The sequence below is a fragment of the Pavona decussata genome, unplaced genomic scaffold (assembly GCF_977016875.1).
Source record: "Pavona decussata unplaced genomic scaffold, jaPavDecu1.1 SCAFFOLD_9, whole genome shotgun sequence".
Classification (NCBI taxonomy): domain Eukaryota; kingdom Metazoa; phylum Cnidaria; class Anthozoa; order Scleractinia; family Agariciidae; genus Pavona; species Pavona decussata.
Window position 1 is genome coordinate 19,787 of NW_028145432.1, and position 15,143 is coordinate 34,929.

The window sequence follows — 15,143 nt, forward strand, 5'->3', positions numbered from 1 at the left end:
AGCCAAGTCTGGAGAACTGCGAAAATTGTGTCAAGATAAGGTTTTCATATTACTTTAGTGATTACTCGGGAAGCTGGCAAATCTTTAAACGGAAAAAAATGTCACCATGTATATGGTTTTGTTTGTTTGTTCCACTTGAGTCACGTTTGAGGGAATTGCTGTCTGTGCAACCATCATAAAAAAACAAAAGCGATTGAGGAGTTTGAGACACGGTCTTCAGTTCTTTAAAATTTCTATTTGTAATAAAAAGTGTCATACAAAAAGCAGAGGGCTGACAAAGTACGAGAATAAAAATTAATGAACACTGAAATAAAATGGGACCTTTTAAACTAGAAATACGTGACTCGCAAAACCTCGCGAAGCGGGGGCTGGGTGGAAAGCCCTCTTTACTCGTATTGTAGCATCAAACGAGGAGATTAAGAGGTGCATAAGAATTTTTTTTTGATGAGCATGGTGTTTTCGTAGTTCCACGGGCTAGTTTGCGGTTGAAAATCTATTTCTGACGCGACGTAATGTACAACGGGCGTGCAGCGCTGTCGTGTTCGATGAATTTATTTCCCACGGAAAATTATGGGTGTCAGTAAAACGCGGGGTCGGGGCCGGGGCCGGGGTCGGGGTCGGGGTCGGGGTCATTTTTTTTCTTTTTTTTTTTCTTTCTTTTTTTTTTTAACATCACAGGTCATTTGTGGGTCAAATAGGGATTAAAGCCAATATAAAAAAGTTAAGTCTCTTAAAGCTTACTAGCTTAGAATAGGCCTTCCATGATCGTGCTCGTTTGTTACAGTCAACCCTTGTCACGCGTGACTATCATTTCCGAGAATGAAATAAACATGTGTTCGAATTCCTTTGTAAAGCTCGGCATTTGAATAGAATGTAAAACATTTCTCTGGAAATCTTTCTGAAAAAGACGCATTGACTGACAAAAAAAAAAGATTCAAAATACTTGAGAGACAATTGTTATTCTTGAAATACTTGCGCTGTAATATAAAGAAAAATTCATAGTTTTATACCGTCAATAAACTAGGGAAACGAAAACTCTGAAATCTCATTGCCGACATCAAAACTGACATGTAAATAGGCCTTATCACGGTTTTCGTCGCCATTTTGACGAGTCGGCAAACAGGCTTGAAATAACAGTGTTTGTATGGAAATTCGATGTCAAATAATTTTCATAAAACATCGCTGCTGAAAAATTCAAGAATTGTCTTTTTCGGAAAGATTTCCAGAGAAATGTTCTACATTCTATTCAAATGCCGAGCTTTACAAAGGAATTCGAACGCATGTTTATTTCATTCTCGGAAATAATAGTCACGCGTGACATGGATTGACTGTAACAAACGAGCACGACCATGGAAGGCAGCGGGGGTGTTCATGAGTTCATGCACATTCTAGTTCAAGAATTTGTTAGTTCAAGGAAATATATTGTCTCGTAGAAGAATAAAAGGTAGTCAATTCACGGAACCAATGTCCGCCAGAATACGGAACTGCATCGAGTGTTGTCGCCGATGACCTATTCTAAGCTAGTGAGCTTTAGAGACTTAACTTTTTCATATTGGCTTTAATCCTTATTTGACCCACAAATGACCTGTGATGTTAAAAAAAAAAAAAAGGAAAAAAAAAAAAAGAAAAAAAAAAAGAAAAAAAATGACCCCGACCCCGACCCCGACCCCGCGTTTTACTGACACCCGAAAATTATTGACCACGGCCACAAAACGTGTAATTTCTTTAATGCACTCTTTCACAAAAAAGATTTCTAAAAGAAAGGGAAAAGATTCTGGAGAGATAGTTCTGTGTCCAGTGAATATTGATGAACATTGCAGTTGAAATTTGATCATGCACGCATATTTTTTTCCATGTATGCAAATTTTGCTCCAGACAACGCCAGACAGTCTGACGTCATTGTGCGGACACCTTCAAAGATATAAACATATATAGACATATATAAATATATTTTTCGCTCGAATTCGCGCGGCTTAGCTTCGCTCGGGCCGGCTCGGCCCGACAAATTTATTAACCTCGCTTCGCGAGGAAATATAAAACCCTCGTTTATTTGTACCATAAGTTTTAAAAACACTGTATAAAAAAACAAAAATATTTGCCATTCACATTACAGCGCAAAAGAGCAATTGTACGGCTCGAGTAGCATGCTTTTTAAAATATTTGTCCCTTTAAAACCTCTTAACAAGCAGTGGTTGACAACGAAATCTGTGTCACTGCAGAGTTTCATGTTTGTCTTAATGATTACTTGAGCGGGTAACAAATCAGCTTTTAACGAACAAAAATATTACCGTGCGGATTAACCACACCTTTTAACTGATTCGCTTGATTTTTTCCACATGGGTCATGTGTAGGCATGTTACTGACAGTAGAAGCGTCAAAGTAATAATAAAGACTACTGCTGGAGAGATAGGGTCCGTTTTTGTACATCCCAAAAGACTTTGGCACCACTCCAGCGCATTGCTTTGAGACCTGTTTAACCAGTTTACAGTTGATTGAGCCCGCCTTCTGTCTCACTATGCTGCCAGTACCTTCCTTGCAAACGATCCAGTTGTTGATGTTGCTTTTGATCAGTGTTTCTTTGCCAATGGTTCGCCACAAAGCAAAGTTCATAGCCTCGTAATGCGTCTCGCTCAATGGCACTGTTGTGGAGACGCGTGTGTTAGCAGCGCGGGCTGTCCATGTGGGAAGAGGGGTGACGGCGTTCGCATTACTGGTGAAGCTTGAGTAAGCTGTGAAGGTGTAACTCCAGACTAGTGTCCAGCCCCCTCCGTCTGTCTGTTGATCGCAGTAGGCTTGGAAAGCGTTACCATGGGAACCAGCATCCGGGTCAATCCAGTAGACGCCTGACGTGGCAGAAGGGACTTTCAGTTTGAGGTCCTTACAATTCAGTACTGGAGACTCCTTGAACAGGCCTGTGTTAAAAGAAAAAAACAAAACAATGTAGATATAGGCAAGCATTTCCTTTCTGAAAATATCAGTTTTAAGGACTGAAACAGTTTATTGTTAGTTCCTAAACAATGCGAGATTGCGGTTTTATCCAATCATTCATGCAGAATGGCAAATGTATTTTAACTTGTTAGTTTATTCAGTTAGTTTCCTTACTAATTGTAACTCTTAGCTTATTTTGAAACTGTAATCTGTAGATTGATTTTCGCCATTATTTTAACCTCATTTTCCCTTAACATTGACTCTTGTCACAATTTCGCTTTTTGGTGATCATTGTAATTTTTCTTTGTCTTTAATTTAATAACAATAAATGTAAGCAATTGCTCGGTGTTCACTTAGTGTTTAAAAGAGGAAATATATACATTATGTTAAATCCATTTCGTGAATAACTTACCCAAAGGAGCCGAATCTACCAGGTTATATTTGCCATTCACCAGTCGTTTAATGATCTCATTCTTACAGAACAGTGAAGCCCTGTAAAAATACAGATTTCCTTTAGCGTCCATCTCCAGCACTTTGTATCTCTATTTATCCAAACCTCTGCGAAAGAAAAATTGTTTCACATTACTACAATTTTGAATGGCCCTTCTTTTACGGCCTTCGAAATTGGATTGTGATTGTTTTAGGTCGTTGTAGTTTAGTCAGTAAAAATCTGGCGATTCGCTTTCTAGATCTATCTTACATACAGACCACCCTGAGAAAAACCCGGCTATAAGTAATATACCTTATCAAAGGGAATTTTCCCGTTTCTTATGCGGTGATTGTCCGAGCACCACACTGTGTAAATTCGCATTGGCGAAAAAAGAAAATAGCTTAGTTATCTGACTTTGTAAGACGCGCGCTCAGACAAATTCTCCCAATTAAGCGAAAATGTCTTCTCTCTATAATCACGAAATTCGAATGTGGCAAAACTTTTTCTGTGATATCAATAAGAGATTTTTTGACGGCTGGAAGCACTTCGCGGGAAACCGCGAAATAAAATAAGATTAATTACATTCAAGAAACATGTCTTAAAAACTGCTATAGAACCATTTCAGTCGAAGGCAAATCGAATAATAAATATATATATTTATTATTATTTATTATTTTGCATGTGTGAATACACTGGGTATATAAACGAAAGCGTTCAGGCTCAAGAAATACCTTTCTGTTAAGCTATTCGTTGTTTCGTTTCTCAATTATCCAACAGTAAAAAATTAAGTTCGCATATTACAAATTCAAATTGTCCATGAAATTTGGGATAAAAACACCTAAAATGTTTCTCTTCCTTGCAGTGTTCCTACCTTGCAGTCGAAAAAGAGGAGCTGACGAGCAAGAAACCCAGCACAATACGGTACAACATGGTACAACCTTTGTTTACAAGAGCAATAAAGATTCGGCTGCCTAATTAGTTATCGGCTGTTATGAAGAAAACAGACAACGTGAGGCTATACATCGTCAGAGAAAAACTGAATAATATATGTATCATTAAGAAAACGAGATATTACTTGCAGTATTTTATTTTTAACCTTCTGAATGATATCACCTTGGTTGGCTTCGAAGGAATGGTGACGATATGTCAAAGGATTGATTTAGGCAAACATTTTCACAGCAAGATCTATAATGGCCGGTCGTTAATATTTGAAGTCTTTAAAAATCCATACCTTTGGATTTTATAATGAACATGGTATTTTGCAGAATCAGTGTTTGGCGACTTACGTTTTTTTGTCTAATGTGTTTGTTGTAGAGTGCTTAAAATTCAAATTCTGCATATATCTTTGTTAATAACAATAATTATCTGTCATCTGAGTTATTCTCCTCCTCCACTCTGTTGTCATACATGTAACGCATTCAAAGTTTCCATACCACAGCAGACCACTACCTTTGAGATCTCCTTTAATTCAAAATCATATAAAATAACTTACAAGAAAGCAAAACAAGAAAACATTTACAGATAGCTCTTATTTGAATGCAGGACATGTCAATACTGTAACTGAATGCAAGGTGTTTTAAAAGATCCAGTCTACCGCGAAATGAAAACTGCCAAAAACTGACACAAGTTTCCGCTAATCGTGGCGGCCGTGGTGAAAGAACGTCGCTATCCCAGAGGTTTTAAGCCAGGTTTTTACATCCAGTCCATAAGCACAGTAAAATAATTTGCATGCATGCTTTAACTGACGGCAATCAAGAATAAAACAAAGCAAACAGTTGTTTTATTATTGAGTTACATTATTAAATTCTAGACGATGTGGCCAGCTAACTGACTCAATGTTAAATCGTTTAAGAGTGTTGAGGGTGGTTGATTGATTCTAACGTAAAATTTCCAATATGAGTATTCGGGGTTGTGTATTCTTCACCAATTGAAGAAGAAAGAAAATGAAAATGTAAATTGTCCAAACAAGATCCTAAAGGAGTTTACAGCGGAATTGTGTTCTGTGCTTACCGACATTTATAACTCGTCGCTAAAACAGGGCTACGTTCCAGCTCAATTGAAGGAATCACTGCCGGGTCCGGCCCCTGCCCAAAGGGTCGCCTCCCAGGTCTGTGGACAGTGATTTAAGACGAACATTTTCAAGAAAATCCTTGATGTAATCGACATCAACCTAAAAGATGTCAAGAAATCCACGAGTTCAAGACTTCTGTCAGAGTTGTGAACGAAAAAAGTAATTTTATGACGTTAAAGGACGAAAACAAGCTTCGCACCAAAACGAGGCTGTGCCTCGCGCACGTCTAAGAAAATGTGTCCCACATGAGAGGGAAGACGCTGTCGCGTCCTATATAATGTTTTCAGCATCATCAGGTTTTCGGAGCTCCCTCGGCGGGTGGACCGGTGAGGGTGGGACTCTGCAAAGACTCTTCGCCCAGTAACTCTACCCCAATGAGGGGGGTAGGGGGGGAGCAGAGACGGGGGACCATTTTGCTCAAATTATTTTTCATTTGTTTTATTGTTATATTAACATGTTAAAAGGCACGTTTTAATTTGTATCTACTTTAAATGGATATATCTGGCACTGTAAATTCCACTTAAATGTTCTATGTTCTTGTCCCCCTTTAAGACCGGTTACTCTCACTGCTCAAATAGCTAAGATCATGGAAGGTTTTACACTTAGTTCCTTGTATAGCCAAGTCATTGATAACATCGACTTTTTGCAATTTGCTCTTCCTGGAAAATCAACGACACATGCCTTAATTTACATTTTACATTGTATTTTAGAAGCCCTGGACACTGGACACTGCTATGCCAGAATCCTATTTACAGACTTTTGCAAAGGGTTGGACCATAATGTCCTTTGCTCTGAACTGCGTAATCTTGGTGTACATAATGTTCTAATTACCTGGATCGGTTCGTTTTTGACAAATAGATCGCAGTCGGTTAGAATAGGTAGTGCTACCTCGGGTCATGTTGTGCCTAGGGGTGGTATTCCCCAAGGGACTAAATTGGCCCCCTTACTGTTTGCAGTAATTGTTAATAACCTAGCCAGGCAATGGGAAGATCAGGGCTAAATACGTAGACGACCTCTCGGTGGTGGAGATTATACCTAGGTGTTCCACCAGTTTTCTTCCGTTCATTGCAAGATATATTTGCACATATGCTACTGAGCATGGCATGCGCCTCAACCCAGTGAAGTGCAAGGAGATGTTTATTGATTTCTTACACTATAAGCCGCACCATCCTCCTCCTTTGCAACTTTCTGGGTCCGAAATCGAGCGCGTCCACACGTATAAGTTGCTTGGTGTGTATGTTACTGATAATTTATGCTGGAGCACGCACTGCGAGTACATTGTTCAGAGATCGCGCAAACACCTGCACGCTCTACGCTGTTTGAAGAAGTCAGGTGTGATGGAAAGGGAGTTAGTTCTGGTGTACTCCAGTCTGATCCGTTCAGTGTTGGAATATGCCTCCCCAGTTTGGGCAAATTTGCCGGAATATCTTAGCCTCCTAATTGAGGGTGTGCAGGAAAAAGCCTTAGAGATAATCTTTCCTGGGCTTCCCTAAAGGGACGCACTGGGGCGCTGTGGTTTTCGTACTCTCTCGGATCGGCGCGCCGCAGCATGCACTAAGTTTATCCAGAGAGTTCGGGACACTGGCGTCCTTGCTAACTTGCTACCACAGCGCACAACTGTGTCCCATGGATACAATCTACGTTCAGCCATCATCAGAAAGGATCCCCCATGGCCTCTACTAATCGTCTCGACAAATTTATTACATAAAGATATTCTTAGCAAAACGTTTAAATGTTTAATGTTTCATGTTAATGTATATATATGATTAGTACCCTGACCACTCTTGTAATTTAGCTGTTAAGCTACAAAAAGAGTGATTAAACTGATTATTATTATTATTATTATTATTATTATTATTATTATTATTATTATTATTATTATTATTATTATAAAATGGCAGTTAAAACTTCTGGATGCCCAGATTACCTAAACAATGATTGGGCCGCCAGCCGTAGCCAATCAATGTAACGACCAAAGTCCACACAATTAAACTCCGAACTTCTAATCATAAAAATCCTAGTAATTAAATTCTAAAACTATTTATCATCCATAGAATCCTCAATCTAAATACTAAAAGTTCTTTTCATCACGATGAAAAGACTTAAAAAATAAATAAAAATAAAAGTATAACAAAACGCCTAATGTCCATTATTTCAAAAGCTTAAAGCGCCTGGCAATGTTGAGTGAGCTTGTGATAACTGATTTCTGTATCTGCAGAGCTATTGTGTCGCTTTTATCTCCCACTAGCTCTTTAAGTGCCTTCCTGACATCTCTTGAATAACCTTCGAGTACATCCACAATAATATTGAACTGTCTCACATGATATTCAGGATATCTCTGCTCGAGCTCCCTTATTATTATTATTATTATTATTATTATTATTATTATTATTATTATTATTATTATTATTATTATTATTATTATTATTATTATTATTATTATTATTATTATTATTATAGCATGACTTCCGCAGACACATTAATTGATATCGTTTTTTTTTTTTTTAATTTTCGTCTCTAATGACGATGTTGTATTGCTGCTTTCTCAAGAAATTCGCGCTTTATTTTCCAGTCACGTTTTCTTGTCCTCACTGTGTTCGGGTCAGCGTTGCTCGCCAAAATGGCGGATAAAATCTGGATAAGGTTATACATCTTCATGCATCTTAAAGCCGGATTCTAAAAATAACCGTGAAATTTTCTTGAAGCAATCCTTGTATTTTTCTAGTTAGGCTGAACAGCGGGGCAGTAAAGTTTCTTCGCTCAATTTGCATTTGCAAGTTTGTTGACTATTCACTTAGGCTACTAAATTCTTAATCAGCGATATGGTTCGGCTTAATTCAATATTCGAAACTCTTTTAAGTTAAGATGATCGGGTGTAATTGGTTGCTCTTATTACCGAAAAAGAATGGTGACGATATGTCAAAGGATGGATTACAACAAATATTTTGCCGGACAACAAGATCTACAATGGCCTGTCGTGAACGACACCACGTTTGAAGTCTTTAAATATCCATACCTTTGGATTCTGGTTTACAATGTAAAGGGTATTTCGTCGGATCACTGTTTCGCGGCGCATGCTTTTTGTCTAATGTGTTTGTTCTAGCTAAGTGTTTTTAAAATTCAAATTCTGCATACGTCTTTGTTAATAACAATAATTATCTATCATCTGAGTTATTCGTCCCCCGCTCTGTTCTCTTAATGCAAAGTTTCAATACCACAGCAAATCGCACACTGAGCAAATAGTTTGAAGGCAAGATGTTCAAACCCAAAGACAACGAAAAGGAAGATACAGTCGACTCCCGATAACTCGAACCTTCAAGGGAAATTGAAAAAGGTTCGAGTTATCGGGAGTTCGAGTTATCGAGGGTAAAATTATATAGAAATGACCTGAAAGGAAAGGAAAACTGATTGGTTCCAGTTAGCGCGAGGTTCTAGTTAGCGAGGGTTCGAGTATCTATCACGATCAATGGTCCTGTTAGAGCGCATTTCAGAAAGTTGTTACAAAGCAGATTCGACAGAAAGAAGTTCAAACCCTCAAAGAAGGGAATTGCTTTAACACTAAGCGAATGGAAAGACTTTTAAAAACTAATAACAGAAGTTGATAAGGTAATAGCGTGTAGCAAAATCGTGTTGGATTTAAGAATTAGTTCATGCTTGGCGTGCGTATATCGAGTTAAGGGTGCACTTGGGAAGTTTGGAGAGCCCTCAAGAAGCTAGAGTTGCTCGAGGCGTAGCCGATAGCAACTCCAGCCTCTTGAGTGCTCTCCAAACTTTCCAAGTGCATCCATAACTTGATAAACGCACAGGTTAAAGCATGAAGTAATTCTTTTATAACATAGTGACAACAAAGTATCGAAAAGTAGATTGATTACAAAATTCTCTAATTGCGCCATATTGAAAAACAAAGGTTTTTGTCAGCTGTTTACAAACACGCCACAATGGTATGGTCTGAACGAGAACGTTTCATCTGAAATTGTCAACGAAAATTTGCTTCTTTGAATTAGTTTGTAGAAACTTAAATTAAGCGACGGAAACCCGAGTTTCTCTGCAAGTTGTACACGTCATTTTCAGGACGCACGGCCGTGCGTATGTTTTGTTGAGAAATGTACCATGATGACGCCAATAGGAATTAGATTAGGAAGCACGCACGCTACGTTATAATTGTAAACGGAAATACCAAGACTTAAAGACAAGTTGCAGTTTAACGGAGGTGGAACTGATGAACAAGAGTTTCAACGCTGACGAGGTTGTGACCAAAATTATTCGGCTGAATGAAGAAACTGACTGGAGGACTTAGACAGTAATGTAACCTTTCCCTTCGAGTTTCAAGACTGGCTTGACAGAGATCTTGTAGGAGTTGAGAATTTTGAATTTGTATTTTACTTCTTTAGAGTTTAAGAGCTACTTGGATGAAATATATGCGTGTTGAGTACTAATTTAGGGTTCTCCTTAATTTACTGCTTAATTTAAAGAAAACCTCCATTGTTTAAATAAGTTAACCTTAAATTGTTGAAACCAGTTTGACAATTTTAATTGTAGAAACCTGTCTTATCTTTATCTCCGATAGGATGATCATCAGTGCTGGTTTAGTCTCATTCAGACCTTAGCTTTTGAAGATATCCATTATATATCAGAACATTTTTACAAGTGTAAACAATACCTTGCTTTGTAACTTAAATTATTGTTGAACGTTCTGTGAGCCAATTTATGTTTATCTTTCTTGTAATCGAAGAATACACCATCGTGATGGGAAAATAAATAAAAAAGGTTTGAAAGTAAAGCAACAAACAGCAAACAAATAAACTGCACTGATCTCAGGTTGTACAAATACACATGTCAGGCGTCACTTTATGTGTGAACAAACCAAACTTTAAATTTGACAACTTTCAGCCATCTTCATTTGAATCCAGTGGACTAAAGTTTTCCTAGCATACAATGCACAGAAAAAAATCTACATATCTGCAAGGACTTCTAACGCCTTGGCATATGGGTAGAAACATTTTGTGATTATTAACAATTGCCATTAGTTTATCAGTTTCATTTCGTGGGGAGCAGAGATGGCGCAGTGGTGAGAGCACTCGCCTCCCACCAATGTGGCCCAAGTTCGATTCTCGGACTCGGCGTCATATGTGGGTTGAGTTTGTTGTTGGTTCTCGTCTTTGCTGCGAGAAGCTTTTCTCCGGGTACTCCGCTTTTCCCCTCTCCTCAAAAATCAACCCTTCTGAATTCCAATTCGATTTGGAAAGTGTCCCCAATTAGTTCTTAGCGCTTAAGACATTGACACTTAAATAAAGCGATTTATTTTTTTATTTTATTATTACTGTCAGATGTCACCCTCATAAAATAAAGTCTTACTTTTATACTTTGAACTAATTAAAATTGATTTTTTTTTCAGTTGAAATTTCGCATTTTGAGGAGCAAAACTCAAAATACAAGCACTTTTATCAGGTACATAAGAAGACGGAAGTGTGCGGCGAAGTGGGATGAGACAAGCAAGGAAACACGCAGAACAAACTCGCCCACGCGCGCGCGCCCCCCACGTGACCATTCATGTGATACCACATGATATCATAAGCAGGCTTCAAAATTTATTTTTACACCATTTCTGGGTCGAATAAAGAGGTTCTTTGGCATAACTTTGTAATACGTGGGAAGGAAAACTTCATAATTGTCCTAACTTGAAAACGTTTTGGCAGGTTTGACATAATGTCCTCACCTGTGAAGGAGTTGTTTTTACAGAAGCCCGTTTATGACCAGTGAATATGGCGGAATCTACTTTTTCCCTCACAATGTTTAACCATGTTCCCTTGTTTCACCAGTCTATATTCAAAGGCTACCTGTTTTCAGTCCTATTTGTTCACTTTTGGCAGCTCCACTTTTGCTTTGGTCTTTTGAAAACATCTTTTCAAAAAATATTAAAAATTTAGCGATTCTGTAATTTCTCAAAAAACTTACGAAAATTTCAGATGCGAAATATCATCCATGACGGATAGTGAAATTAAGTTGTGGAAAGACTTTCTTAAGTTCAAGGTAAGTGAGTTATAATTAATATAAAGAAATCAAGACATTTAAAATTGAATCTCAGTAAAAATTCACGCTGTTTTACAAACATTATACAAAAATACAAGAAACGGCATTCCTTTCTCACAGGCGCCTTGAATATCGCGCTTTTTTCATTTTTTCATTTTTTTTTTCTTTAAAATCGATTAACAAGCCAAGTCTTGGGAACTGCGAAAATTGTTTTAAGATAAGGTTTTCATATTAATTTAGTGATTACTCGGGAAGCTGACAAATCTTTAAACGGAAAAAATGTCACCATGTATATGGTTTTATTTTGTTTCTTTCACTTGAGTCACGTTTGAGGGAATTGCAGTCTGTGCAACCATCAAAGAAACAACAGCGATTGAGGAGTTTGGGACTCTGTCTTCAGTTCTTTAAAATCTGTATTTGTAATAAATATAAAAAAATGTCTTACAAACAGTAGAGGGCTGAAAAGGTTGGAGAATAAAAATTAATGAGCAATGAAATAAAATGAGACCTTTTAAAATATAAAAAACCCTCGTTTATTTGTACCACAAGTTGCCTTAAAAACACTATAAAATCATGACACGTCAAATATTTCCCCTTTACATTACAGCGTAAAGCAATTTCACGACTCGAGTAGCATGCTTTATAAAATGTTTGTCCCTTTAAAACCTCTTAACAAGCATTGGTTGACAACGAAAAGTGTGTCATTGCAGAGTTCATGTTTATCTTAATGATTACTCGAGCGGGTAAGAAATCAGCTTTTAACGGACGAAAATATTACCGTGCGGATTAACCACACCTTTTAACTGATTTGGTTGATTTTTTCCACATGGGTCATGGGTGGGCGTGTCACTGACAGTAGAAGCGTCAAAGTAATAATAGAGACTACTGCTGGAGAGATAAGGTCCGTATCTGTACATCACCAAAGACTTTGGTACAACTCCAGCGCATTGCTTGGATACCTGTTTAACCAGTTTACAGTTGATTGAGCCTGCCTTCTGTCTCACTATGCTGCCAGTGCCTTCCTTGCAAGCGATCCAGTTGTTGATGTTGCTTTTGATCAGTGTTTCTTTGCCAATGGTTCGCCACAAAGCAAAGTTCATAGCCTCATAATGCGTCTCGCTCAATGGCACTGTTGTGGAGACACGAGTGTTAGCACCGCTGGCTGTCCAAGTGGGACGAGGGGTGACGGCGTTTTGATTAGTCCAAAACTTTGAGTAGGCTGTGAAAGTATAACTCCAGACTAGTGTCCAGCCCCCACCGTCTGTCTGTTGATCGCAGTAGGCTTGGAAAGCGTTACCATGGGAACCAGCATCCGGGTCAATCCAGTAGACGCCTGACGTGGCAGAAGGGACTTTCAGTTTGAGGTCCTTACAATTCAGTACTGGAGATTCCTTGGACAAGCCTGTTAAATATAAAACAATATAGATGTTCACACTATTAGTAATAGTCTTCGTTAAACAGAGTACATTTCCTTTACACTGAAAATATTTTCTGAAGGACTGGGATAGTTTGATTGTTAGTTTCTAAATAATGTGAGATTGTGGTTTTATCCAATCATTATTTAACATGCAGCATGCAAAAAATTTTAATCTTGTTAGTTTCTTCATTTAGTTTGCTACATGAGTTTTGCTCTTTGCATGTTTTGAAACTGTGATTGAAGAAAACTTCATTTTAGCCAAAACATCACGTCATTATCAGTTGCTGAACCTCCGTTTTTCGTGCCAGATTATAATAATTTCCTTTGCCTTTATAAAGGAAAATTAATCGCAATAAGAACAAGTCTAAACACTTGCTTGCTGTCCACTTCGTTGCTTAATAGAGGAAATATATACACTACGTTAAATCCATTTAGTGAATAACTTACCCAAAGGAGTCGAGTCTACCAGATTATATTTGCCATTCACCAGTCGTTTAATGATCTCATTCTTACAGAACAGTGAAGTCCTGTAAAAATACAGATTTCCTTTCGAGTCCATCTCCAGCACTTTGTATCTCTGTTTAGCCAAACCCCTGCAAAAGAAAAATTCAGGGAAAGATTATTAAACGCCACCACGTTTTTGAATAGCGCGTTTATCTTCCCTTCGAAAATGGATGGTGATCATTTTAGTTCGATAAGTTTACCTTAGCAAGTAGCAGCTTGACAAATCTATAAACAACACAGGTTGATAAAACCTATAATAATACACCTCATCGAAGCAAATTTTTTCGTTTCCCTTCATAGTGTTGGACACGAGAATTTCTTCTCGCGAGAAAATAAACTGTAACTTTAAATATAAGCCTGGTTTGTACTACTTTGTAAGACGCACGTTTCGCCCAATTCTCCAACTGCGCAATAATTTAATGTCGTGAAATGTCTCAGCCCTTCCAACTGAATCGCGAAATTGAGATGTGGCACATTTATGTAATAAGATAGATTTTTTGATGGCCGAAAGCAATTCACGGGTAGCCCAAACGTGCTTTCGTTAAATCATTCAGGATTTAATTGTGGTTGAATGCTTTTATAGCCAATTTATTACCCTCGAGGAACTAAATTGCACCTGCATAATTGTGTTGATAACTGCCATAACATAATTTCAGTCGAAAGCAAAATCGTTTTAAACAATATACATTTAGCAACTCTCATTCACTTGTAGCTTGCCTCTGGGGATGTGTCCACTAAATGAAAGCGGTAATAAAGCGAGAAATACTTCAGTGTATGAAGCTTTTCGTCTTTTCGCTTCTCAATTATCAGAATAAGAAGTTTGTTTATTTTAAATTCAACTCGATTATAACATTTGGTTTAAGAAGAAAATAGAGAATATTACTGAAGTGTTCTTACCTCGTAGTCGAGAACGAGGAGCTGACGAGCAACAAACCCAACAAAATACGATACAACATGGTACAAAGTTGTTTTACAGGAGCGTTGAACACTTAGCTGCCTATTACCGGCTGATATGGAGAAACGAAGCAATGTGGAGCTACACATCGTCATCAGTACAGAGAAACGCTGAATAAAATATGCATGATTAGAAAAACGAGATTTTACTTGCAGTATTTTATTTTTAACCTTTTGAATAATTACACCGTGGTTGGCTTCGATGGAATGGCGAAGATATGTCAAAGGATTGATTAAAGCAAACATTTTGACAACAAGCTCTTTAGTGGTCCTTGGCTTCTCGGTCCAGCGTGAACTACATTTGAAGTCTCTGCTTTATAAAATCTATTCATTTGTGTTTTGATTTATAATGTGAATCCTGGTTCTTATTCGCCCCTTTAAAATCTGTGACATAAATCGCAGGCAATATCAGTTCTCTTCTTGTCCGGCAGGTCGCCTCTACAGCAAACCGGCGATGAATTGGATAAAATTGCTTTAGTTCACAAGTTGGGACGAATGCTCCATGCTCTCTGTCATTTTAATTTTATGAATTCTGGGATCCACTTTACAACTAATTTACTGCCCAATATGTTCTCGTTAAACCTTATTATTGCCGGCATGCCAAATAAACTGCGAAGCGGAGGCAGTAAAGCCGAATATCTGGGATGTCTTCTCAGTGGTGTTAGGGGCTCGTGATTTCAAATGCTGGAACAGTGTCGCAAATTTTTATCGCAGTTGTGTCGTAGGCGTATGAGAATCACGTTTGAAGGGTATTTCGAGTGTTTCGCAGCGCTTGCTTTTTCGTCTAATGTGTTTGTTCTAGGGCGCTT

General features: G+C 38.0%; 1 protein-coding gene across 3 annotated transcripts; it reads right to left on the reverse strand.

Moving 5' to 3' along the window:
- Positions 1-2,028: 2,028 nt before the first annotated feature.
- LOC146488374 (uncharacterized) lies at positions 2,029-14,429 on the reverse strand. Of its 3 annotated transcripts, none has more exons than XM_085116881.1 (3): positions 14,278-14,380; positions 3,341-3,486; positions 2,029-2,912 (listed from the first exon to the last, which is right to left on the reverse strand). In XM_085116881.1, exons 2-3 carry the CDS (start codon positions 3,450-3,452, stop codon positions 2,269-2,271), a joined length of 756 nt encoding a protein of 251 aa, XP_084973007.1. In that variant the 5' UTR covers positions 3,453-3,486; positions 14,278-14,380; the 3' UTR covers positions 2,029-2,268. The 3 variants fall into 3 exon arrangements, with proteins under 3 accessions (XP_084973007.1, XP_084973015.1, XP_084973000.1); XM_085116889.1 differs by lacking the exon at positions 14,278-14,380 and adding an exon at positions 4,230-4,365; XM_085116874.1 differs by lacking the exons at positions 2,029-2,912; positions 3,341-3,486 and adding exons at positions 11,986-12,861; positions 13,324-13,469 and having other exon boundaries at positions 14,278-14,429.
- Between the last annotated feature and the right edge of the window lie 714 nt (positions 14,430-15,143).

Bases quoted from the DNA above. Each gene is read 5' to 3' on its own strand.
- LOC146488374 (XM_085116874.1), bottom strand. From the start codon at position 14,336: ATGTTGTATCGTATTTTGTTGGGTTTGTTGCTCGTCAGCTCCTCGTTC. The intron at 13,470-14,277 runs GTAAGAACACTT...TTTCTTTTGCAG, and splicing joins TCCTCGTTCTCGACTACGAG to GGGTTTGGCTAAACAGAGAT. The intron at 12,862-13,323 runs GTAAGTTATTCA...TATATTTAACAG, and splicing joins GGTAGACTCGACTCCTTTGG to GCTTGTCCAAGGAATCTCCA.